The 25,540-nt window shown below is 44.7% G+C and overlaps 1 protein-coding gene across 1 annotated transcript in view; it reads left to right on the top strand.

Moving 5' to 3' along the window:
* Window positions 1–837: 837 nt before the first annotated feature.
* Window positions 838–25,540, top strand: part of EML1 (EMAP like 1) — a 129,500-nt gene continuing 104,797 nt past the window's right edge. Inside the window, exon 1 of the mRNA XM_086748279.1 lies at window positions 838–1,002. Coding sequence (XP_086604405.1) covers window positions 975–1,002 — 28 coding nt within the window. The 5' untranslated portion in view covers window positions 838–974. The remainder of the gene's footprint in view (window positions 1,003–25,540) is intronic.

The raw sequence follows: 25,540 nt of genomic DNA, 5'->3' as shown, positions 1-25,540 counted from the left end.
AGGGCACCCACCAGTCCCGCACATCTCGCTGCCAAGCCTACTACGGCTTTAACGCTGCCAGAGCCTCTGCTTGCACTTCATTAAGAGGCACACACTGGCGTGCAGGGGTACTCTATTCACTGGACGGGTCTGGAAATCCCAAACCAAGCCAATCCCACATAAACACTTCCAAAGATTAAAAAAATAAGTTGTAGGAGCAGCCACAAAGTGCTTCACTAAGGCAGCAGTAAAGTGGGATATTTTAAGCATGCAAAAGTCATGAAGTTACAGAGAAATCTGCACTCACAATAATATTACATACTATGAAACAGCCTTTAGTAACATTGTCGCAAAAACTATTTCTCAGATATTAAGGTATAAACAGAAGATATTTTTTTTTTTTCCTGCCCCCTTAAACAGGAAAACCCTGGCTCCTGCCCGCTCTTCAGCAGTGAGGATTTCTGCTCCGAGCATGCTTTAAGCTCCAGAAGAAGAAGATGTCAGAGCACGAGAGCGTGTCCCCTAGCCCACCGCCTCCCCCCGCAGTCCCCTGGAAAGCAGGAGCTCCCCGGCCGCGCGGCTCCCACCATCAACCCCACCGCACAGCAATTAGCCCGGTTCTCCAGCGCAGATTTGCGGCTCTGCTCTTAAAAGCTGTTTCATAAATATTCGATGGCCTTTCCGACAGGGTAATGTGCCTCTGTGACATTAAAGAGGAAACTCTGCGAAGGGGAGGGATGACAACAAATTTATCCACCAATAGCACACTCTTTTGGCACAAAAGCACATTCTTATCTTTACATCCCATAATGAGAAGGCAGGGACGGGACTGTTGCTACAGCTCTCTGGGTGGGTAGATGTACAGTGTAAGAGAAGGGTGGTTGTAAATTGTTAGATTTTTTTTTTTTCCTCCCTGCTTTTGCAAGCAGAAGGACCCGCGCTTGTGCTCCTGCTGTGGTTTTCCTAAGCCCCCAGTGAGGAGGACTTCTCGCACGATGTCAGACTGCGAGGGACTGCCTGTGGGTAAGCGCCAGATTTATATTTACCCCGGTGTCCTGCCGGCTAGTTCACATTCTCAGATTGCAAAGTCACACGCGAAGCCACTTGCTTTTGAAGGGAGCCGGAGCCGTGGCAGGCAGAGGAGAAACTCTCTGCAACCACTGCAGATCCTGGTGCGGTTCCTTACGAGTCTGTGGTGGAGGGCTGGCGCAGGTGGCATTGCCTGGATTTTCTCTAAGGGCACAGGGGTCAGACAGGAGGAAGGGTGTGGTAATTCAGGCAGAGGGTCTGAGGTGTCTGTGTCCGGAGAAATGATGGTATCGACGTGCGCAGTCTCAAGCTCAGGAAGGAGAGTTTCTGGGGATGGGTCCTGCAGGAGCAAGCGCGCTGTGTACGTCTTATGTTCGTGCCTTGATAAACCTTCCCGAACAGTAACGGACGCAGGAAGGGCAGATAAATGTAACGCAAAGGGTTTATTTGCTGAAAGGAAAGAGAAGTGTACCTTATTTTCAAAATAAGTGCTTTACGTGTTTTGCCTATATCTGGAAAGGGGTCCTTAACTAGCACTTACGGCTGTATATGTCAGACTCCACTGAGCAGGAGAGCACGTCAGCAAGAAGCAAGTTTCTCAGCTGCTTTTTTTTTAAACTTCTGTAGGAATTGTAAACACTAGACTCTGCACGAAAGGAAACTCTTGTCAAAATGCTAGAGTAATTCTCTGCCAAGGCATTGTACTAATAAAGAGATGGGCCATTGAAAACATCTTTTTTTCTTCTTTTTTCCTTTTGCCATGGTAAGCATTTCTGTTTTCACATATGTATATATACGTATATACATACACTTACTGTGTAGCACTCGTGTTTCACTGGCCTGTGAAGGCAGTGTGTCAGAGATGGGCTAAAAAGTGGGACTGGAGAAGGAGAAGGCTGCTGCAGTGCTTTATTTCCCTCCTCTCTCTGCTTTCATTTTACAAAAACAATCCCAAGTCAAAAAACATGCACTCAAAACCAGAGTGGAAAATATAAATTATGTATATGGTGCAGAGTGTACTGCACCAAGTGCAATTCCCTGTGCCATTGCTGTCGCTGTCTAAAGAGAGGAGAGGGGAAGATTAATATTTCCTGCTTACCGTCTGTTAACGGGCAAAAGCTTCCCTTCTTCAGGCTTTGATTTTAAGGGCCTGACCACAGTTTGCTTGTTAAGCACTCTGAGCTGAGGGTGGGATATTTCAGGGTGACAGTGACAGTATTTAGCTGGCATCCGATATTAATGATGAAACTGATCTTGAGCGTGCATGGCATGTTGTGTGCAGAAGTTACTGATATCTCAATTACCTTTGCTGCTGAAAGGCCCTAGGAGGTTTCCCCTAGAAAAGCGCTCGTCGATGCATGCTTTGAGGGAAGGAAGCAGTTTCTTATGGGCAGGAGTGAAAAGTAAGGATCAAGAGATGTTTAGCTGTGGATGTGGATCAGAAATGTGCCAGCACATGCAAAGGAAAGGTTAATTTTTCTCTGCTCCCCCAATAATCCTCCCACGCCCTCCCAGCCAGGCTCACCCTGCCTCCCGCCGCTCTGCCTGCTCTGGGCACAACAAACCAGGCACGGCCAAGTGGTCATCCATCCCACGGACCTTGAATCATTTTCTAGTTCATATGTGTATAGATGCGTGCATGCGTGTATGCATGTACAAATACACACACCACCAGCACTGGAGAGGAAATTGTGGCACTTCTGCGCAGTTATTGAGCAATTTCAGCGAACCAGTTGTTGACAGCTTGCTTTTCACATCAAAGTATTTTGAAATTAAATCGTTCTCTTTGTGATTATTTCTCTTTTACCAGCTGGTTCAGAGTTTAAAACTTTAGCAGTAAAAACTTCCGCTAAAAGTGTTGCAAGAAATCAGCATGAAACTTTCTAAGATAACGCTCAGTCCCCACTAGTGCAGAAATACCACTTTGCTGAACCCAATGGGCATAGTAAGGCTGGCGTTGTACTTTCAAAATCCTTATTTTTTAACATGGCCAGATAATACAGCTGCAAAAAGTTGCAGTGACAGATATCACTAGCACTGCAATGTGGCTGGAATCCAGAGCCCTGCTTATAACGCAAACCCTGCAGACGTATGCATGTGTTTGTGTATACATAGGCACACAGCTATAAATAAGTTTAGCCAAAGCACAATATTAGTGTCAAGTGTAGGTATTGCTTCACCACCAACCTCTTCACAAAGGATATGCCTCATGTACGACCTGGAGGACTGCAGTTTGTAGTTACAGTAAATTAATGCTAGAATTTTTAGCCTGCTTTCAGCCTACACAAGAATGCAGCAAGAACAGCTGCGTAATTGTTCCCTCGGACAAGCAACTCAGAGGGAACTGCTGAATACAATCTTTGAATTAAATAGCTGGATATAAATGGGTTGATATATCAATAATTTTTCAACAAGAAGCTTTATTCAGTAAGAGTATCCTACTTCTACACTGGAAATGGTTATGCACTTTTTCAGGATGAAAGCATTGGGGTTTTTTTACATCTCTGTTTTATGTTCAGTTCCAGCATGGCTGCACCCTTTCACTGATGTGGAATGGAAAATTAAACATGTGATGCAAACAAAGTTTTATTTTGTCTTTTGAACGTAGGACAGAAGACATAAAAAAAAGAATCCTAGCTGTCAGATTGCAGATTAAACATAAGCAAGTGTACACTCATTTTGGACTCAATTAATACCAAAAAAGGCACTTGAAAGTGTTGCTGTTAAGATGATCTATTAGTGAACAGAATTCTAAAATTTACACTATTAATTTCCCATTGTATCACGGGGAGATAAAGAAGAAAAAAAAAATCAGTCACTTCAGAACAAATGCACTCCTATTTCTTTCTCATTAGTAATTATTGACATAGCGATGCTATCCATTACTGCCAGGTACATCGATTTACTGTCATTCCTACATGTAGATAAAAGAAAAGCACATCAATTGTTTAAGTGCTTTCCCTTGTGCGTATTATTTTTCTCTTGCAAGGAGATACAGTTCAGTCTCTGTAGGACTGAAGAGCTTTTCATGCGCCCAGCATTTTGATTAGGAATATATGAGTCATGATGGTTCTGGTTCTTAACACAATCCTTTTGACTTCAGAAAAACCTCTGAAGTCACACAAAGGTTCTTAAAGTGCCTCTTTCCTTGTTTTCTTATTTCTTATTTCAGCCACAGACTGACTTTGAGTGGCATGGGTAACTTTTTGTGGATAATATCACTGTTGCAATAATACAAGGTATTCAGCCGTAATAGATGAAGATTATATTGCTGAAGAAGGAGTAGCTATTCAGATGCTGGGAGTCTCATATATACATACTTTCTCTGTTATTTACTACAACAGCGCTAAGAAGGGAAGAAACAGAATTGATGTACCTTGTTCTGCAGCAGGTGGCATGCGAATCTAACTGAATTTCCTTAAAATTCCTCCCAAACTTTTATTGGCCTCATTTCAATAGAGGAAGAAAGCAAACCTTTAATCTGAAGTACGTTCCTGACTCTTTAGCTAAATACTTCCTTTCAAAGATAAAATTACATACTTCAAACATGTCTTTAAGACAGACTGGAGCCAATTTGCTAAAATTGGTGTTTTCAGACTCAGGACATCCCAAAAACCTGCAGGAATTCAGATTTCCTGAAATTCAACATATATTCTGCACTGTCACGGGGAGTCCATGTAGCTCAGCCAGAGAGGCTGCTAGTGAGCAAGACTTCCATCTCCCACGCTGGGCTGTCTCTAAACAGCTGCTGGGAAGAAAATACAGCACAGATAGAACTTTTTAATGAAAAATCATTAGAAATGACTCAGCACATGCACGACCACTACTGTCAAATCAAATTGCCCTACTTTCACATACTCATGTTAGAATAGGACTCTTTTAAAATTAATCTTTCATTAGATTTGGTAAGAAACATCTAGCTTTTTGCAGATAACTCTGTGTCCCCCTTAGGGCTACAGCATCAGTGCTGCTTTGCAGTCTAGACCTTAGATAAAAGGTCTTGACTCAGACACTAAAGTTGCCGTGTGAGTGGTCCCACTGAATACTACTGTTTGCAGGGTGAGACCCTAAGTAACAGGCGGCACACTGAAATCACCTTGCAGGTCTGCTGTACAGACTGGGTTTAGTGCTCTGGGATAAGCAGGGAAGTGGCAAGGTTTTTCAGCGTATCAATCCAGCTACCTGCTGCAGGTTAGAAAGGTAATGGCATGTTTTAAGCATCTCAGGAGAGTGGTCTGTGGAATGAACGACAGCTCCTGACCCCACTAAAACCACCAGCACTGGCTTGCACGCTGGGAGATCCCCAGGAGCATCCTCCGGCCAGGGGAAGGTGAGGCCAGGGTGCTGGGGCTCCCACGCCTGCAGTTCGCTTTTACACAGTGAGGCACGAGCAGTCCCATGTTCAGTACTCTTAGAAACAACAACAACAACAACAAAATATATAAAGCTTTCAGCTTTGGGAAATAATGGAGTGAAGCCCTAATGAAGAGTGACTGTGAATGACTACTGCTACAGCGCTGTCATTGAAGCTGTGCAGCCTTGCTCAGGTTGCTGGAGTTAGGTGCCACTACGGATTGCCTGAAGACTGTCTAGGGATTTCATCTGAAGGTCTGCGAGTCCAGCCTTGCTCTTGGCTAACTTGCTACATGCCACCGCCAAGTAATTCAAAGATTGCTTTGCAGCTGCAATGGACATGGCTGAGTCAAACATCTTACAGAAGGAAGGTAAAAATGGTCAGTATAAATCCTCAAGAAAGTAGCATTTCTGAATGCCAGTATTTACCCCATTTGGAATCATAGAATTGTTTAGGTTGGAAAAGACCTTTAAAATCATTCAGTCCAACCATCTGCCAAGGCCACCACTAAACTGTGTCTCTAAGTGCCACATCTACATGTTTTTAAATACCTCCAGGGATGGTGACTCCACCATTTCCTTGGGGAGCCTGCTCTGGTGCTTGACAACCCTTTTGGTGAAGAATTTTTTCTTAATATCCAACCTAAACCTCCCCTGCCATATCTTGAGGCCATTTCCTCTCATCCTATCACTAGTCATTTGGGAGAAGAGACCAACACTCACCTCCCTACAACCTCCTTTCAGGTAGCTGTAGAGAGCAATGAGGTCTCCCCTCAGCCTCCTCTTCTCCAGATTAAACAATCTCAGTTCCCTCAGCTGGTTCTCATAAGACTTGGGCTCCAGACCCCTCACCAGCTTCGTTGTTCTTTTTTGGATGCGTTCCAGAACCTCAACGTCATTCCTGTCGTGAGGGGCCCAAAACTGAATACAGTATTTGAGGTGCAGCCTCACCAATGCTGAGTACAGGGAGATGATGACCATCGTAGTAGTATGAAGCACTAATAGCTAATTTTTGCAAAGCAATGAGAACCTGGAATGCTCTGTATTATTTAACAGGGTTTGTAAACTATGAACACCTCACAGACACTCCTGTCTTGATGTATGCATCCCTTGGCAAACTGATTTCCTTTTGCACTTGGGAAGTCAAGTCAGAAGATGAATGTTAACTATTACAAATTTTCCAGTAGAGTGTTCTTCCATCACAAAATACAGAGGTCATCAAATCAAAATGCAACATTTTGTTGACCATTTCAATACGTTATACATTTCTAAATTTTTACATTTTGAAAATTGAAATTGAGTGGGAACTAAGACAAAAATTCTTGGAATGCTTGGGTTAAATAAGACCAAATATAATATCTGGGTTCCTTGGCCCAGTTTGATGAAAATTAAACTGCAATCCCAGAGTTTTCTTGGCAGCTGGGAATTCTCCTGATGACCCACTCTGTTGCTCCCCCTGGAAATGCTGAGGATCCCCGATCTGTCTGAGCAGTGCCTTGAACAGTGGAGTCTGTGCGTTGAGGGGGCAAACACTGACGATAATGAAGCAATAATTATTTTTTAAGGTTTTCAAGAATTTTTGGAACATGAGGATCAGGAAGGAAAAATGAGTGACTCTGGTGCCCCAGGAATCCAAGTTTTGCAAGAAAGACCCCAGAAACAGATTTATGGTGACAAGCAAACCCCACTGGACACAGGGGTGGGAACCTGCCAGAAGCACACCTGGAAAGGCCTCTCTGCCCATGAGGCATTTCAAGAGATCCAAAATATTCAGCCAATGGTGCGTAAAGTGTTAAAATCACCTGCGTGCAGCCTTCCCCTGCTTCACAGGCTGTGGAGGGCTGAGCCTTGGTTAAACAGCTCCCTGCTGAGGAGGGACTGCCAGGTTCAAACACAGCTTTCAAAGCCATGAGGCTGCAGTGGCCCAGCCGTAGTTTCCTCTCATCCACCTTCTCAGGTCTTTTGTTGGGGAAAAATGTGCTTTTCCATTTGGGAGAAATCTGAGGCCTCCCAGATCCATGCAGCTGTTGCTTCAGTGCTGGGAGAGAGCTGAAGGCCTTGGAGCAGCTCTCCATTTGCACTTATGTAAAACACCACAGACGGCAAAGCTGTTTTTTTTGTCATGAAAAGCAAAGCAGAAAGAAGCTGCTCTCTGTTGCAGCCAGGCTTGCTCTCAACAGAGGTTTAGCCCAGCTCAGACAAACGTAGTGTACCTGTACATAGCTGTGTAGTACAAGCCCCATCTACTGCTCATAAAGTTATTTCTTAAAATGAGATTCAAAGTTTGCAACCTCTGGAAAAAGGAAAAAGAGAAACTTTGCTGCCAACAGCCTTTTTTTCCTCCGACACTTTACTTAAGAGTAAACACAGACCCATGAGCCCCGGGCCTGCCCCACTGCCATGGCAGCCTGGCTGGCCGCCTCTGCCTAGCTCCCCGTGCTGGCTGCGGTGGCATGGCAGCGGGTGACGAGCAGTGATTTGGGTGGGCAGGCCTCGGTGAAGGTGAATGGTGTGTGTCCTGTGAGAGAGTCCGTAGGCTTTGTTTCAGAGGTTTACTGCGGGCAGCAGGGGAGCAGTGGGGCACGAGTGTCCTGTCCCTGGGGCTTGGCGGCAGCGAGGTGGGAGCCAAGTCCCTTCCAGGAGTGTCCTGAGCAGAGGTTAGATGGCATCTTCAGCCTCTGCACTTAAAATGTAGTAGGTGAGGTGTCCTTCTATGGACCAGGCTAAATATTTGGCTAGCAGTCAGGCGGGGGCTGCGCATGCTCACTGCGTTTCTAAAGCAAAATGTGAGTATGTGATACATGCTAATGGAGCTCCAAATGGAGGGTACTTTCCTTTTTTTTCCTTTTTTTTTCTTTTTTTTTCTTTCCTTTTTTTCTTTTTTTCCTTTTTTTTTTTTTTTTTTTGAGGAGGAGTGCCAAAGAAGGAGAGCTCTATCAGGCAGTCAGCAGAGACAGCTGAAGTTAGCATGAAAGTTTGCAGCTGGGATGCTGGTTAAGGATCTAGTTAAGGAAATACAGAAGATGCTACATAATTCTCAAGTGATTCTTCTCTCTGCCTCCCCCACTGACAGGAGGATTTTGCTTATCTGTAGACATACTTGGAAGCTGTGGTTTGTCCAAGGGTCTGTGAGCAAGAGCACTTGCACAGGCCGTACAGCACATTTCTGAGCAGGCTTATTCCATGATGTTTACAGTAACTTAAGGCATGCAAAAAACAACTGATGTCTTTTTTCTCCTCCTCTCCTCCATGCCTCACAATTATCTGCAGCATTTCCAACATAGTCTGTGTTAAGCCATTGGCATTTAAAAGCTGTAATTGCATTTAACATTTGCTTCTTGCTGTCTGGAGCCCTCTCTTGCTACAGGCTTGTTTCACAGGCAGTAATTTAGAGGGTGGGGCACCCTTTCCTTATTTTGCCATTCAGACTCCCAACTAAATGCCCAGTTTGCCCTCCCACCAGCCTGGTGAGTGCCAAGTCTCTCATCTACATATTGAGTTGCTTCTCTGTCCCTGTCATTTCTTTCCTTACTGCCTGTGATCAGCTCCCTCACCATGCACTAATGATTTCCACAGTTAAATTCTTAGCATTCAGGATTCCCTTAGATCTCAAACCTCCTCTAAAGCTCACCTAAGAGACTGGCAGGATCCCCGAAATGCTTTCTTCCTTGTGAGAAAGAAACTCTCTGGCAGAGGAATGGGCTTCTGACAAACACCAAGTGCTGGGCCTGGACCTGTTGGTAGTGTCCAGGATCAGTTCCCCAAAGGAGTCCTGGGTTTCAGAGAGCAGCTGAAGTCACCATTGAGTCGGTGGGGCATGTGGGGACTGGCCAGAGCTGCTCTTTGGTTCTGCACATGGTTTGTCAATCATAGAAATTGCTTTTGGAGGAAAAGCCTGTGTCTGCAAGCCCTCGCTCAAATGACTCCAAACTGGGCTCAATAAATTGGCCGTGGCCCTTGAGGAGTCACAAGTTCCAAGAAGATTTAGGAAAGTACAATACTGTCCCCGTCACAGATAACAGGGAGTATTTCAGAGAGGTGCCAATGCCTTGTTCATCTCAGATAGCTCCTACTGACAGCGCGGGCAGGAACGTCCCAGCACCCCATCACCTCTCTCAGCACCATTTGGCTCTGTTTCCATCACTTCAGTGGTTCCTGGCAGAGCAAAGACTCTTGAGGGAATAAAATGAAGACTTTGGAGAGATGTTTGAAAGGTTTAGGTCCAAAATCCCCTTATAAATCCATAGACACTACTTGCCAAACTTGGCATTTCACGTGGTTTTCGCCTATTTTACAGATAAATATACTTACTTGCTGCCTACACAGCATACGTGCACACTTATCCTTTGTGATGTGGTCTTTGTGGAGCTACAGGATATGCTATGGCTTTGCCAGTACCCTTCCATCACACAGCAGTCCCACAACACTCCCTAGTAACTAAGAAAGCTACTGTGAAAATTGAAAAATCCTTGCTGCTGCAAGCAGCAGTGGGAGACAAGCCCCAGGGACATTGGCTGGGCCATATTTGTGTGAGTTGCAGCTGTCCTGGTTCACTCAGATGGGCATGGTCATTCCTGCTTCTCCCCAGAAGCTCTGATGAGAGAATGACCCCGTACTCCACGTGCTGTACAAATATGTCAGACCGCAGCAGTGGCAGCCAGCTACCCAGGGTACTCCAGCCCGAAGCCAGAGTCAGGTGAAAACTCCTGTAGCTAGACAACTTCCCCTTTAGGCCTTGCTGGTGCAACGAAGGGGTAAATGCACACAAAATAGACCCCCTGTACCACATCTGAACACCTAAGTGTTTTCCGCAGATACTCAAAAATCTTCAAAGGTGACAACAAGCTGAGAATCTCAGGTTTTGCTTGATCATATCACAGTGATTAAGAAGGACCTAACTTCAGGTTAAACACATAATTTGTGCATCACCCACTCTCCAGGGGAAGGAAAAGCTCTAGGAACCTGATCCAGACCCCTTGAAGTCAAGAGGAACCTTTCCATTCACCCCAACGAACCTGGATCACAACTCCTAACATCTCAGAAATACCTTTATCCACCTGAGCCATAGGTACAGGCTGTGGCTGGGTCAGCTCAGTTCTTCTTAAGGCAGGCAGTCTGAGCCCTGTTGTGTTGCTGGTGATGTTAGCTGGATGACACCTCACCAGCAAGCACTTCTGCGGTGCATGGGAAGTGCTGTGCATTAGCCATACTTTGTCCCAGTATGAGTGCTTAAAAAAACATCTTTATACTTGCACCTAATTAAAAGTCGGTGAATATTTCTTATTTCCCCCCCAAAACATTGCTAAATAAGACTTAGCAATAAATCATAGCCATGTGTGTGGTATTATTCAGAGTTTGATTATGAGGGACTGAGGTACAGCAAGATTCAGCCAAGACCAGTTGCCACTGATATGGGTGTCTAATCTGAGATGCTGAGGAGCTCTTCTTTCAGGGCATCCAGCACAGCGCTGTATTTCGTATGTTCAAACTTAATTTGCAGCTGTGAGTTTTGGACATCTCTCTAAATCAGACTGTGGTCTCTGGTCTGGCACAAGGAGATGAGGAACGTGCCACCAGTGACCATTTGAGTAAAGCCTGGTTTCCACCGTTGCTCTGTTGAGCAACTCTTCTCCCTTCGAGAGCTGCTCTGCAGCTGCAGCACAGATGCAATCCAGTTCCCAGGAACACTCTTCAAGCTGACTTAGCCTGAAATCATCCTTGATCTTCCTGTAATTGCATTCTTTACCATGTTCAATATCTCCAACAGGTGAAGCTGTGATGTTATGATAAACAGCTTATTGGAAACACATATGTCATAAACCACAAAATAATCTGGCACCTCATAACTAGATCTCTAGCAATAAGTATCCTTGTTATAATGAGAACTCGATACTTTACCAATTGTTTGGTGATACTCTGCAGTGTCAATAGCCTCACGCACAAGAACCTCTGGTATAGGCAGCTTGTCCCCAGGACACCAAATCTGTAATTTTCTACAGCTCTTCTACCCCAGATCAGAGGCTCCCAGGTTTGTCCTGTTGCTACAACAGTCAGCTGGCCTTTTCACACTCGTCTGACTTAGGCACGAGATCGCAATTCATTTGTGCTGCAGGCATACAGACCACATATGGAAAGGATTTTGAGAAGGAAACTATTATTTCCTGTGTCTATCATAAATTCCAAATGGTATATTCAGGCATAACTGTTTGAAAAGAGACAGTACATTGATGAAATGCAAGTAATTTCTCTGGGAAATTTCACCTAAAATGTTTGATTTGACTTAGTGCTGCCCACTCTCTGATGTTTATCATGACCCTCATAAGATTTGGTTTAAATGTTTTTTCTAAAGCCAGGTTTCTTGGGTCATGAGTTTTGGGGGTTGTCAAGATGTCTGTTTTCACCCAGTCAGCAACTTACGAGGAGTCTTATGTCACCAGAGAATGAAGATTTTTTTTTTCAAAGATTTTTTGGTCAGGTATTTAAACATCTAAGGCACAGGGAGAAGCATCATGTGGGAAAGTGTGAGAGAACGTGTGGTGTCTGGAACAGATATGGCAGGCTGAGGCACACAGTGCTCACATGTGTAGGCTGGAGAATAATATTTCTCTAACAAAAACTGTCTTTTTAAATACCAGCCACATCTTTGCGTGTTTTCATTTTGAGTCATTTAATGAAAAAATTGGAAAACTCCAGGGAAAGCATTCAATCTGCTCACAGTTTTTCAAAGGAGGAGTGTTTGTTTTCTCAGCAAACTCCTCTCTTACAATGATTTGGTTTCTTCAGATCTTTGGGGAGCCTCCCCACACATAAAATAGCTGAAGAGTCTTTTTGCTGTCCTTTGCTACTCCCTGCCTACTCTAATGTCCTGTAAAGCGAGGGGAGTAAGAAGACAGCTCTTCACTCTTCTCCCACTACACTGGAAGAAAACTAGCACTGAAAAGTGGCTAGATGATACATTTTTGGTGAGGCATGGTGAGTCTCCCCTCCCTACTCGAGGAGCTTCACTGCTCAGATCAATCAAAACCTAACCAACACCAGTGAGGGTTCAGCACCGTTTTGGGCTCTGGGGATGCAGAGGGATCATCAGATCCTGAGTGTGACCATCTCCCTGCTTGATGCTGCCATCAGGACCTCAGCAGGACAGAGGCACGTGCACTCCCGTGCCATGTCCCTTGTTCCCTAGGCCAGGTGTCCCTGCAGGGGACAGGAGGCAGAGGAGCACCCCAAGGTGCACGAGAAAACTCACTACTCTATGGCTATGAGACACAATGGTGGCCAGGAGCTGAACGTCTCGATTTTGTCCAAGGGGGAGATAGAGGCTTAGAAAATGCTCAGTTTTCCTAAACTGGTGTTACTTTCTCCCACAGAAATGTGTCTCAAAGTTGAGTGCACATTTAGCATTTGCTTCCTTTTCCTAATGAAGTTCAGCAGCTGGGTTATCCTAGATAATGGTGCCAAATCTTTAAAGATTTCCATGTTCTGAGGCGATTGCTCAATTGACAATCTGCCTTGTTAATTAAGCTCCCTTCAGGGGCAGAGGAGAACTGGAGGCAACTGGACAATTTAATGAGCTGACACGAAGCGTAAGACAAGGCTGTAGCATGAGTCTATCCCAGCACGGCCCCGAGCCCGCCCAAACAGCTGTGTCTTTGCCACTCAGAGTCTCTGCGTTCTTGGGAACGGACTCGAATGGAGCTGTTTGGAGTGTGGAGCCAGCACAGGGAGATCAAATTTACTTTCCACTACTGGATGCACTGCCTTGCTGCAGGCCAGCCTGTTTACAAGTCAGCTGCCTGGAGAATGCCAAGGAGCGAATGCAGCTGGGCAGGCACCCTCTGGTACAGCTTCTCCAGGCTTGGTCTTGTTCCTCTCTGACAAATCACTGTTTACTTGCAATGAGTCCCAGACCTCTCCTCTTAGCAGTTAATAGCATCAGATGAGCCCACAGAGATCTTTATGTGCTCAGATTTCTGTATGTTGATGAGGTATCAGCAATGTACCAAAGGTGTGAAGCAGGAAGGCTAATTCTTCACTGAGCTCGCTGTATGGTCAGGGATAGGCCTAGGTTTCTGCCTAGAGCTGGAGGTTAACGTTAGTTCAGAAAAAGGTTACTAAATCCTTGTTTGTGCTTCCAGTATTTCCCAAAAGCCACTTAGCAGAACTGAGTTGTCTTCCTTGTCTAAATTCTCTGACTACTGATGATGCTCGGCTGCCTTCTCTGTATTTTCAAGGCCTTATGCTAAATTTAGACAAGGAGGAGAGGTTTCTTCTCCAGACCTTCATTTTGTGGGTTACCCATTGACTACTGTGTGCACAATGTGATCTAAACTTTCCATTTACTGCACAGCCAAGCGACTTTCAGCTAGGAAGACTGATTCCTTCTTGCTACCTACAAGAGCTCCACATGCTCTTCATGTGAAGGGCACATGCCCAGTTCCCTGAAGGATGCTGCTGCATGTTTCCAAAGACTTGGGACAACCCCTTCCTTTTTTATATATCACCTTGGGCAAGTACTTCTCAAAAATTGTCTCTCTTCAACTGTGTATGTGGTTCTCAAGGGATCTGTTGTAATTCAGCCCTGATCAGGACCAGACTACGCAGTCTCTCTCTCACTCCCCCCACCCTCCAAGAGAATAGGGGGAGATGATATAAGGAAAAACGGCTCGAGGTTTGAGATAAGGACAGGGAGAAATCCTTAAAGTTACCATTACGGGCAAAACAGACTTGACTTGGGGAAAAATACTCATTTATTTCTAAAACTAGCAGGAGAATGAGACAGGGAACAAGATAACCTCCCTCCACCCCTCCCTCTTCCCAAGCTTAACATTATCTCTACTACCTTCCCCTCCCCCGAGCAGCACAGGGAGGAAGAGGGAATGGGGGTCGCGATCAGTTCATCACACGTTGTTTTACGCCGCTGCTTCATCGTCAGGGGAAGAACTTCTCGCATTCCTCCCCTGCTCCTTTGTGGGGTCCCTCCCACAGGCCGCAGTCCTTCATGAAACTGCTCTGGCATGGGTCATCTCTTCCACGGGGTGCAGTCCCTCTAGAACAGCTGTCCCAGCGGGCCCTCCACGGGCCACAGCCTCCTTCAGGCATCCACCTGCTGCGGCGTGGGGTCCTCCACGGGCTGCAGGTGAATCTCTGCTCCTCTGTGGACCTCCATGGGCTGCAGGGGGACAACCTGCTCCACCATGGGTTCCACCACGGGCTGCAGGGGAACCTTGGCCAGGAGCTGCGTTACTCCTCCCCCCGCTTCTTCACTAACCTTGGCATCGGCAGCCGTTCCTCACAACAGGCTGGCAGATGCCTCTCAGGATCCTTTTAACATCTTATTCACTTCTCATCTCCTCTCCACTTCTTGCAGCCAGGCTGGGCCGAGCTGGGCCCAGTGGGCTGCCCGGCAGGAGGCCAGAGGATGAGGCCTGCAAGGCCCACAAGGCTTGTGCCTCCCCCTCTCTGCCCCAGCTCAGCTGCTTCACATCTTCTCTCTTTTTTTTTTTTTCCCTCCCCTGTTTTCCCCTTCTCAAATACGTTATCACAGAGGTGTTATCACAGGACATTCTGCTACCAATTGGCTCGGCCTTGGCCAGCAGCGGGTCCGCCCTAGGCTCGGCTGAGTCCACTGAACAAAGGGGAGCGACTTCTAGCAGTTTCCTACAGAAGCTACCACCTTAGTCCCCCCTCACCCAACAAAACCAGAACAGTATCCTAAACAAGTGGTGTCTCTGACGCAGCATGGTGCTCCCCAGAGACACCCACTGGTTCTGCCCATCTGCTGCTTTCTTCCTCGCTTTGCCCAGCAGCAAATCTGGGAAAATACATTGATTTTATCCAGAGATAGAATAGGAAGCATCAAAACACCAATCATAAGAATTTATATGAGTAAAGTTTTTGCATCTGAATACTCATAAAGTAGAAATGCAAAGGTCATTTTCTGCTTGGAGTGAAGATCAGGAGAAATTTCTTTGCGGTTGTTAGAGGAAAGCATCTTCTACTATTTTCACATCTTTAATAATGGCAGATTTCTCCAATTCTTATGCAATAAAGGTGGAATTCTACCAAGTGTCTGATGATGACCCAAACCACAACAGTGAAATATGAGCCACTTGCTCATGTCACTGAAATCTCAGAAGGGAATTACAGCCTTTAGCAGGGTTCATTTGAGGTATACTACTTAAGGTAATAGGGCTGGACAATCTCATTAAGATTTATTTCCACCTCATTTAAACATGGGTTCAAAAGTACAGCTGGAGCTATACTGGTTTTATCTTTGGCTTATGAAACGGATTGGAAAAAGAAGTAAACAGAAAACACAATCACTCGCTCAATCTGCTGGGCCAAGAGACTGCAGTATATACTGAACACAGAGTTGTGCCAGCAGGCTTGGAAGCTAAGGAAATCAGAATAAACTTTTATCCTCATTATATTGCATAGGCTTTTTTTTTTTTCCTCCTCCCACTGAACTTAAGAGATATTGCATTATTCCGAGAGAGAGGGTAACACAATTGCCTCTGCTCTTCCTTAGCAGTAGTCATCACGCTCACTGGACTTCTTCCAGACCCAAATTTGTCCATTCTCATTTGGGAAATGCAGGGTTTAGGAAAAATACGTTTTCAAACATTTCAGCTTGTGTTGCAGATTCCCTAAGTAGTCTGAGATGTTTACAATGCTTCCAGTGCACTGGGCTTGTCCTCCCCCAGATAATGATATGTGGCGACAGTAATCCTTCTATCACGCTCTAAGCGCTTATTCTTGCTTCTGTTGAAGTCATCCAGATTGTAGGTTACTGGGAAGAATTTATTTTCTCTGCTTCATCAGAGAAAAAGATCCTCTGCTTCTTTTATACAAGAAGCAGAGGATCTTTCCACCTGGGAGAGGAGAATTTGCTAGATAGCAAACACAGAAGCCCACTAAATTTGCTGCAGTGTCTTTCTGGTAAGTGGGAATAGATACACACGGATGCTTCAAATGCCATGGAGAGGCTGCACCTACCAGAAGAGACTTTGTGGCCCGAAGCCCAGGGGCTTTTGGGATCAGACACCCTGTAATCCACAGGCCAAGCTCAGGCTGCCAGCGCGGTCCAGCTCCTCTTACAGCGGGCAGCAATGGGGCCATCTCAGGGCTCACCCTGGCAGGAAGGCGGGCTGCGGAGCTGCAGGGCCCAAGGTGGGCTGCAGCAGGCAGGTGATGCGAACAGCAGAGGACATAACATGAAACTTGTCCTTGGTGTTGCTTCCACATGGCAACATACCCAAGCACTTCAGCCTGTGAACGGATTTTCTTGTTTGAGCAAGACCCTTTGCACTCTCAGCCTTCTCAGATTTGGACCATCCATTGTGGTTTATCAAAACCCAGGGTAAATGAGTACATCCAGCGGCCCCCAGAGATACTAAAGCAGGGAAATGCATTTGGCCCCCACCCACACTTTCTGTGAGAGGCTCAGCTGGGAAGTAGATCCAGCATTGCTGTTCTCTGATTTCCTTGGCACTTGTTTGATGCTTAAAAATGCACAATCAACAATACCATGTAGGCCAGGACTAAGATCTGCATGTCTGGAAGAAAACGAAGGGATTGAATAGAAAGAAAAATGGAGTCGACAGTTCTAAGCACCGATCACCATAGTATCAAACCACTATTTACAAAACTTCTTTGTGAAGAAGTTTCCACAGGCTCTTTCCTTCAGTTTCGGTTAAACTCAACATAGTCACTGCTCTGGATTTAAACTCTGCTCTGAAAGGCCTGTAATCTAAACATGGAAACATTTAAGTCATGTGCTAAAACAAGAAAATGAAGCTGCACTGTGCAATCCAGTGCCGTGGGAGGACCCTGGGCTGGTCCTGCTGGAAGGACTAGAGCAAACCCTTTTGCAAGCCCCAGAGCTTCTGTCCTGGAGGAAACCCTCGAGCAAGCCCCGAGCTGCCGTGCTGGGAGGGAAACAGTCATGCAAACCCCTGAGCTGCCATCCTTGGGGGAAAACCCTCCTACAAGCTCCAGAGCTGCTGTCCTTGGGGGAAAACCCTCCTGCAAGCTTCACAGCTGTCGTCCCAGGTGCCCAAGGCTGGACCAAAGCTAACAAGAGCTGCCTGGGTGAGGCAGGCCATAACATTGCCCCTTTGCATCTCTGCTGCTGTGTTTCCAGCACTGCCTGGCACATCCATGCACTGTCCTCCCTCGTAGGATGTAGGTGTGCTCCAGGCTGAAAGGAGCAGAATAAAGCCCCATCTGTTTTTGGTGTCTGAGTTGTGTGAAATACAGATCAGGCTCTGGTACAAAGCAGGGAAAAATTAATTGAGTATTCAAACTTCATTCTGTTTTAATCTGGAATTATTAAGGACATTTATATTTTCAAACACAATGTTTAACCTGACAGTGTCCCATTAAAATGCTTTATATAAGCTCATTAGGAGCTTCTGTGCAGTATCATATTTATTGCAATTAGCAAATATAAGTGGCTCAGCTGAACTGCAAGATATTTTTTCTGTCCTGCTCCTCTTTTGTTCCCCCATCTCCTGCCTGTCATAACCTAAGCATAGCCTAGATTAGATCCTTTCACACATCAGGCTTTCTGTCTGACAAGTCCTAAAGAAGAAGAAATAAAAAAAAAGGAACAGGAATAGAAAATTAACCATTAGGAGCCTCTGAGAAATTGAAAGAGCCTCTTAGATTAAGTCCCTCATCAGTGTAAAGGCCAGCAGTAGTGCCAGTGGCATTAGTGGCACTAAGTCACTTAATTCTGATATGATTCAGAATCATTTGTAGCTATCGGCTTATTCAGAGTAAATCCTCTTCCTCCCAGGTCTTTTGTTTGCCATCTCTTGACAAGCTACAATGCATATAAATGAACTTGTAAGATATGTGAAGGAGAGATATATTTTCATTTGTGCTGAAGTTTCATGCATGCAAATACTCCTGTAGAAATACTAGTAAATAATAGTATTAATAGTTAACAAATCCAATCCTTCTTTTGGTTTTGTTTCAGCTCAAATATAAAACATGAAATGAAACAGAGGTTTTCCTGAATAAGGGCAAAGGCCCATTTTCAGAGATGCTTAGACCTTGCTACAGTCAGCGGCAAAGGGCATCCCAGCTGGCCTGTGTCCCAACCTGCATCTCACGGGATGGCTAGAATTTAGCTTCTGAGGTCTTTCATGGTTCGTGAGTGAATCACGGGCTTCTAAGCCACTTCAAGCCCACAGAGAGCTCTGGTTCCCAGGAAGGAGCACAGGTTTGGGTACCTGAGTTTCAAATCCTATCGTGAGTGCTGGAGCTCCAATGTAAGTGCCAGCTCAGACTTTTCAGCCCAACTTGACACTTCTGTGTCTACCCACAAATGCCCGCATCCTGTCATTGCTGAGCAGATCAGCATTGGTGTTTATCCTACAGCTTCTTGAGAGGATTCAAATCCTCTATCAGAGAGCACCCTAACTAACTGGGCTGGGATGTTGTGACCAGACAGTGCAGAGATCCATTTAGGAAGCGCTACAGAAACCAGTACTAGACCCTCCACAGCAGACCTCGACCTTTTCCCTCGTGGTGCCGTGTGGCTGCGCAGGGGAAGGACTGCTGGTCCTCTGCCAAGCTCCAGCCCTACCTAGCTTGTTGGCTGTGCCTGATGTTAATGTTTTGTCTGCCCTGTGTGCTAGCGTGCACCGCTTGTGTTTGATGAGAGCTGGAAAAATCTCGACTTTCACGAGGCTGTTAGAGCTTCATTCTTTTTCTGGAAAGGGATGAAATAAAGGTGCCCATGAAGCTCACTTATTCATTTAACAATTATATAAAAATGCATCCAATCATTATCTTCACTTGTAAAGAACTTACTGCAAAAGTGCCAGATGTGGAGCAGCAATCAGAAAAAATGATTTTTCATTTACTGTAAACATCAAAACTGTCACACGAGGTTCCGAGTTTAGAGAGTTCATTTTGAGAACTTGGGCAATGAAGGTCCGTGTTTACAGGAGACCCCTTCAGCTATTAATGATCTAGATTTAAGGTTCCAGTTCACAGATGTTTTCTAATTCTGTTCTTTTCTGTTGGAGCTGCTTGGGTCTCTTTTGGGTTTCTTTTCCCGGCTGATGCCCTTTCCTCCTAATGCCCTCCAGTGGGACAGCCTGCTATTCCACCATTGGAAATCAATCCCAGAGAGTCCCTTGAAGGAGGTGTACTCCAAGTGCTTACCACTGAATACACCCAAACCCCCGAAGGCCATTGAACTGTGTGTCATTGCTACAAGGAGAAATTATCAGTTGCAAGATGCCTGGAGGTGGTTTGCAGTTCTGTCTGGAAATATTCAGCTGGAGTCTGTCTTATTCCTTGTTCAAATCTTTTCATTGATTTCAGGGAGCTTAGCTTGGACTTACTGCTAGGACTGAAGTTCCTAAAATCTCAAGATGTATTATTTTTCTTTTAAATTGTTTGATCCAAACATGCGTCAACTGACAAGTGTATTTTTGTCCTGTTATGTCTTGCACAAATGTAATCTTTATGGCATGTACTGGTTGAACTGAAAAACAGCATTGATACCCAGTTCCGTTGCCTTTCCAGGAATGGATTTAGGACACGGTCTAGAGATTAATGCCTTGGCTGATAGTGAGGAGCATTAAGAGCAGGACCAAGATAGGGCCTGATTACATAAAAAGAGAAACGCTAGCTGCAAAACCCATAACTGCACAGAGGAGAGCAGAATATCTCATGGATGAATTTATCAGTATTTCAAAGCTGGTCTGTCAGCGATTAAGCCAGCTACAGCGCTTACCAACTAAAGTCTGTATTCCAGTTATGCTAGCTGTGATCTTGCACTAGATGGTTAACAGAAAATTTGAAAAGGAGGATAAATATTGTCTATAATCCCCATTGCCAAAGAAAATGTAAGCGGTATTATTTTCAGCTGCTTAGTCATTTGGAGGGAGCCGCAGCACATGAGCCTTGCTGTGCTCTTTGGCTGCTGGGAGCCGGCAGCTTTCCCCTTTGAGTGTGGAACCGTGCACGCCTAGCTCCTGGGGGAAAACAGGGATAAGACACAAGTTTGCTGACGTTGCCTTGCTAACGTGTGCAGTCTAAGCGTGTGCAGTATTGGTCATGAACGTGCTGTTGGAAGAGAAAGTGTTTGGGGAAACTTTTACAAACGGGAAGACAAATACGCTGGTATCTCTTCTTGTGCTCCAACAAGGACACGTAGTATTATGTGCAAACTGCCTAAAGAAATCACTATCTTACTCAGTGGTGATGACGTTTCCTAACAAAGACAGATTGTGTCTACAGAGAAAAAAAAAGAAAGGTGGCTGCCAAATAAAATCAGTGAATGTACTATTTCCTTACCCAAAAAAAAATAATGACATTAAAATCTGGTTATGTGGCTTTTCTAAACTGAGGAGACTAAACATTGAGCAACTAAGTATCACTACCCAAAGAATTTATTTATTATTCCCCAGTTATCCTACTGCAACTTAAATACCTCACAAAATGACCCTTAGCAGCAAAAATTAAAGGTAGCTATATTTTACTAGTTACCAGCAAGTCCCCGCATCAAAAGGTAAAATATATCAAACATGAGATTTCATTGGAAGAAAAAAAAAAGAAAGAAATAAAAAGAGAAGGAAAGAGACATTAATCCTAGCATCCCAGATGTTGTTCCCTCTGGAGCCAGCACTCATGGGCACAGCGAGTAACGGGTGCTGGTTGCAGTCCCAGGAGAGGCCTGGCTCAGCCGTGCGCAGCTGGAGGAAAAAGCAGGGTGGAAAAGCAGGGTTTGGCTCCTCTGCGATTGGGACTCAGGGCAGTAACATCAATACACACTTGTTGTCCCGCTCTCTCAGCTAAGCCATCTCTGATTCACCTGCCCTTCGCATTGGAGCAGACATAAAGAAGCCCATAGTGCAGCTGAGGAGGCATTTTGTTCCCTCATTTTTCCTAGGTGTTGTTAGTGATGGGTAGAGCTTGCTCACAAAAAAAAAAAATAGGATTGTTCCAGAAATATACTCGTATTGTAACAGGTAATAAAAAATCCAGCATCTCCAAACAGATCCCGTTTCAGGTCCAAAATGCCTATCAACAAGCTCAGTTATACATTCATAAACAGTCACTTGCACGACAAGGATGTCACCAAAGGGCCCAATTTCATTTTCTCCCAATCCATGGCAATTCACAGGGCTGTGATTTAAATCCTGGTCATCACCCTGAGTGTGTATGTTTGGGGGATGGGGAGTTAAATCACATTAAGCCCTCTTTCTCTCACAGAATTAGCTGTACCTCGAGAAGTCATTCAGTGCAATTATTTATTACTTGCATAAATCAGAGCAATGCAAAGACGTCTGCCAGTGCAGTCTAATGGCATATTCCTGTTTCTGTTTTTGCTCCAACATATCTAAACTGAGAAAGGGATGATTCCTTTGTTTTGCCTGTTGGGGTTTTGGTTTGTTTTGTTTTGTTTTTTGTTTGTTTGTTTGGGTTTTTTTTTTGTAAAGCTTTATGTTGCCAGGGAAGTAATAAACAGTGATTTATTTATGAAATTCCTAAAGCGGGAGGAAGTCGTGCTTGGGTCTTGCTGCCATGGAGGAAGATAAATAGAATGTCCTAATATATTTAGCTAAAGAAGATATAACCCATAGGAAAACAGATTGAGCAAGACTGGAGAGACGTATACAAGCTGGCACGGGAGATACTGAGCCAGGGAACAGACTGTTTAGATAGAGGCACTTACAGGTACTCCCCACCAACAAATGAATCATTAAGGGCATAAGTGGCTATTTTTAGCAGCAGTGCCTACGTTTCTTTTGCCTTTTACCTTGAGAAAACTGTGAAGCACTACATAGGAACCACTAAAAATTCACACAGGGCAATGCTGGGCTTCCTTGTATGGATGTGCAGGGCTCAGAGTTCCCTTGGCTTGGTTGTGCAGCAGGGCCCAGAGACATATACGTGTGTGTGTGTCCATGCAGAAACAGTGCATTTTCCCAACGTATGTCCTCACATGGTGGGGAGAATGGGGGTGCTCGGGCACCCTTTGTGCTGCCACGCCCCTGCTCCCATGCTTCCCCTCAGCTCCTCTGCGAGGATCAGGGAGATTGTGTCTTCTGACATCCTAATCATTGCTCTGGGCAAAATCCTTTGCCTTCAGCTCTGGGGATCGTGTTTTAATCCAATAATTTAGCCCAATAATGGAAATCAGTGGGTAACACAACATTTGTTTTCATCATTATATTCACCACTTGGAAGTGACGGAGTGAATTTTGGCAGGGCATTCCATTAACACATCTATAAAAAAGCAAAGATGTCTCCACTGACAGCCCTTAGCAATTTTCTCTATTACTTTGATGACTATTCACTTTGAATGGAGAGTGCTTTTCCGCACCATTGAAGCAGAGCTAGTACATAACCTCTGAGCACTCAGGAACGCTGAGATGCTACAAGAAGGAACGCTTAAGAGAGCACACCCGCTCTTTGGCACACATTGCCCAGCTTCCGACCCTGTGCAGTTCGCTGCCTGCAGCGCTGCTATATCACGCACAAATCGGGACAAAATGTGCCCCATGGCATCAAGAGCGGAACCGAGCCTTCCAGTTTTGCATGATTACCAAGTGGATTTTACATTCAATTCCTTGTACAAAATTGGTGGTAAAATCTACGCAGGTCTAAGCTTGCTTCAGAAGCTTTTATTGGATAGCAGAAGTGGTGTGTTCTCGCCTGGCAGTGGGGGATATGGAGGCTGATGTCCAAATCTAGCAGATCAGCATAAAGCCCTCAGGATATTTTTCTTGCTGCAATTACAAGAGCTATCAGGAAAAGAAAGGGTAGGAGACTGTCATGTAGTGAATAGAAATGTTTCTTTTTAGTTGTTCTCTGCAGTATGGATACTGCAGACAAGGATAAATCATGGTTACTGTAAAGCTCTCAGTGACAAATTGATCCCCATCCCTGTCTCGAGCAGTCCTCTAGCTTTTCCTTATGGAGGCAGTGGTGGGTCATCAGTGTGGTCACTTTAAGCTTGGTAAAAAAAAAGATCCTGATTTAAGAGTCTCCTTGTGTGACCTTTGCTTATATTCATAAGCGTTTCTCACACAAACAGCCCCACTGATGCTGATGCTAATAGGTAAATGGTAGCGGGGATTTTCTTGTGACTGTCATCGACTGGAGACGAGGAACAAAAGCTCCTTTCTGAGAGCTGCCCATCCATCTTGAATGCTCTGACTCACTTCACCTCGTGTGGGACTGACTGCTTAGAAGAACCAACACTGCCATCTTTTTACCACGTTTATAGGATCACAGCCTTAGGATACACAAAGCATTACTCACTTCAGCTGATTCCATTAAAGCGGAAGACACAGGCTTGCACTTACTCTGTACGAGCTGTAGAAAAGGCTTCTGTGTGAGAGGATTATGGCTACAGTTCAGATGCTCAACATTTCCTAGTGGAAATGTTTCACAATGTCACAATGAAGCAATAGCATCATTAAGGGCTTGCAATGCATCAGCATCTGCTTTATTTCTTCTGTTAGAGCCTCTCTGATATTTTTATTTTAGTGCGTAAGACTATGAAGAAACTCAAACTGAGTTGTTGCTGTTCTTGATTTTTACAAAACTAGTAACTCAGGAAATAGAGAAAAAAATCTCAGGCTCAGTTGTACAGCATGAACTATCAATACAAAATGGCAATGCAACACCATGTCAATGCAAGTGGTGAGCTCAGCGACCAACATGTGCCTATCTGAGCATGCTTGTATGCAAACAAAAATGGTCTGGCATAAATTACATGAACTATGTTATCTTGCATCAAAATATTTTCCATGTTTTCAAATGTATCTAATTTATGCACTTCTGAGTATATAATGTGTGTTGCTCGCACTGAAGCAGGTGTGTCAGCTCTTCTCCTGTTTAAATCAGAGATGCTGTTGCATATTTCAGTGGATAGAAAAAGTACTTCTCCAGGTGGTGCCAGGTTTGAAAAACAAAACCTTTTGACAAGTCCACACAAGGCATCCAAAACAAGCCCTCCAACCTACAAATTCTTTTATTGCAGGACATGTACTCTTCCTTTCCCGTGACCTTGCCGTCCTAAGCAGGTTCTTATGACATCACCTTAATGCTGTGGCTTAAAAACAGCTTAATTAATTTAGTGTCTATGCATCGCTGTCTGCTGCCATTGTAACGTTCACATAAACAAAAAGAAGATACAGCACCCAGCTGCCTCTCATGCAGAGCCCTGCGAGCCCCGGACATAACCCACCAGCTGCTGCGGGGGCATCGCTGAGGAACATGAAGTCCATCCCTGAGGAACCGGCCCAGGCAGACCACAGCGGAGCACCAGAGTTCTGTGCAGGTCACTTGTTTCTTCCATTACTTAATTTCACATTGCTTTTGGCATGAGGATTACCTTGTATTTTATAACAGCTGGGATTTTAACTCCATCTACAAAGTAATTAATTTTCCTTAAGTGTGATGGTGGCTCAGTGTTAATTAGTAAGTATACAAGGTTACTGCAATGATGTTTTCTCTAGTCTGGATATGATATGGTGGGATAGCATCTGTTTCTGTATTGTCTGATTTTAAATCCCATACTACAGCAAGAAAAATTGTTCTGACAGTGTCGAGCTCTGCAGAGCTCATAGACTTGTTTCTTTTTAAGTATTAACTGTTCACAGAGAGTGTTTTAATGTGAGTTTAGAACGGAAAGTAGCTTTCCTTTTCCTTCAGTGCAGTCTGAAAAGTAGACAGGTGGCAGTAAAAAAAGGACTGTAAATCTGAAGCAAGCTATAATGCCATTAGTGGTTTAACTTACTTTAATAAGAAAGGATTTGTTGCTTACTAGCTTGAGATTATACATAAGTGTCCTTTCAGTCAGTGAGGAAAAAAACAAGATAAGCAACCAAAATACTGATTTTAAATATATGTCATTTTCTTAAGTTGTAGACCTGTAGATCTTTTTACTTCACTCATTAGCTAACAAAAGACATTTCCATCCTGAGATCTAGCCAAGAAAATCAGCGACTGGAGTTCAGAGACTAATCTATGTAGATTAAATAGCTGTATTGTCCTTCTCCCTGCATTGTAGAGCCTGGCAGCGTACCCCCAAACCAAAACAAGATTTAAAAGAGAATAATGGGTTGCATTTCTCCCCAGCCCCAGAAATACCAGCTCTCCCGTTCCAGGGTACAGGGACTCCTGTTTGCAGATGGCAGTGGCT

The sequence above is a fragment of the Chlamydotis macqueenii genome, chromosome 5, assembly GCF_036417535.1.
Source record: "Chlamydotis macqueenii isolate bChlMac1 chromosome 5, bChlMac1.mat, whole genome shotgun sequence".
Taxonomy (NCBI): domain Eukaryota; kingdom Metazoa; phylum Chordata; class Aves; order Otidiformes; family Otididae; genus Chlamydotis; species Chlamydotis macqueenii.
This window is presented reverse-complemented; position numbering and strand designations above follow the sequence as displayed.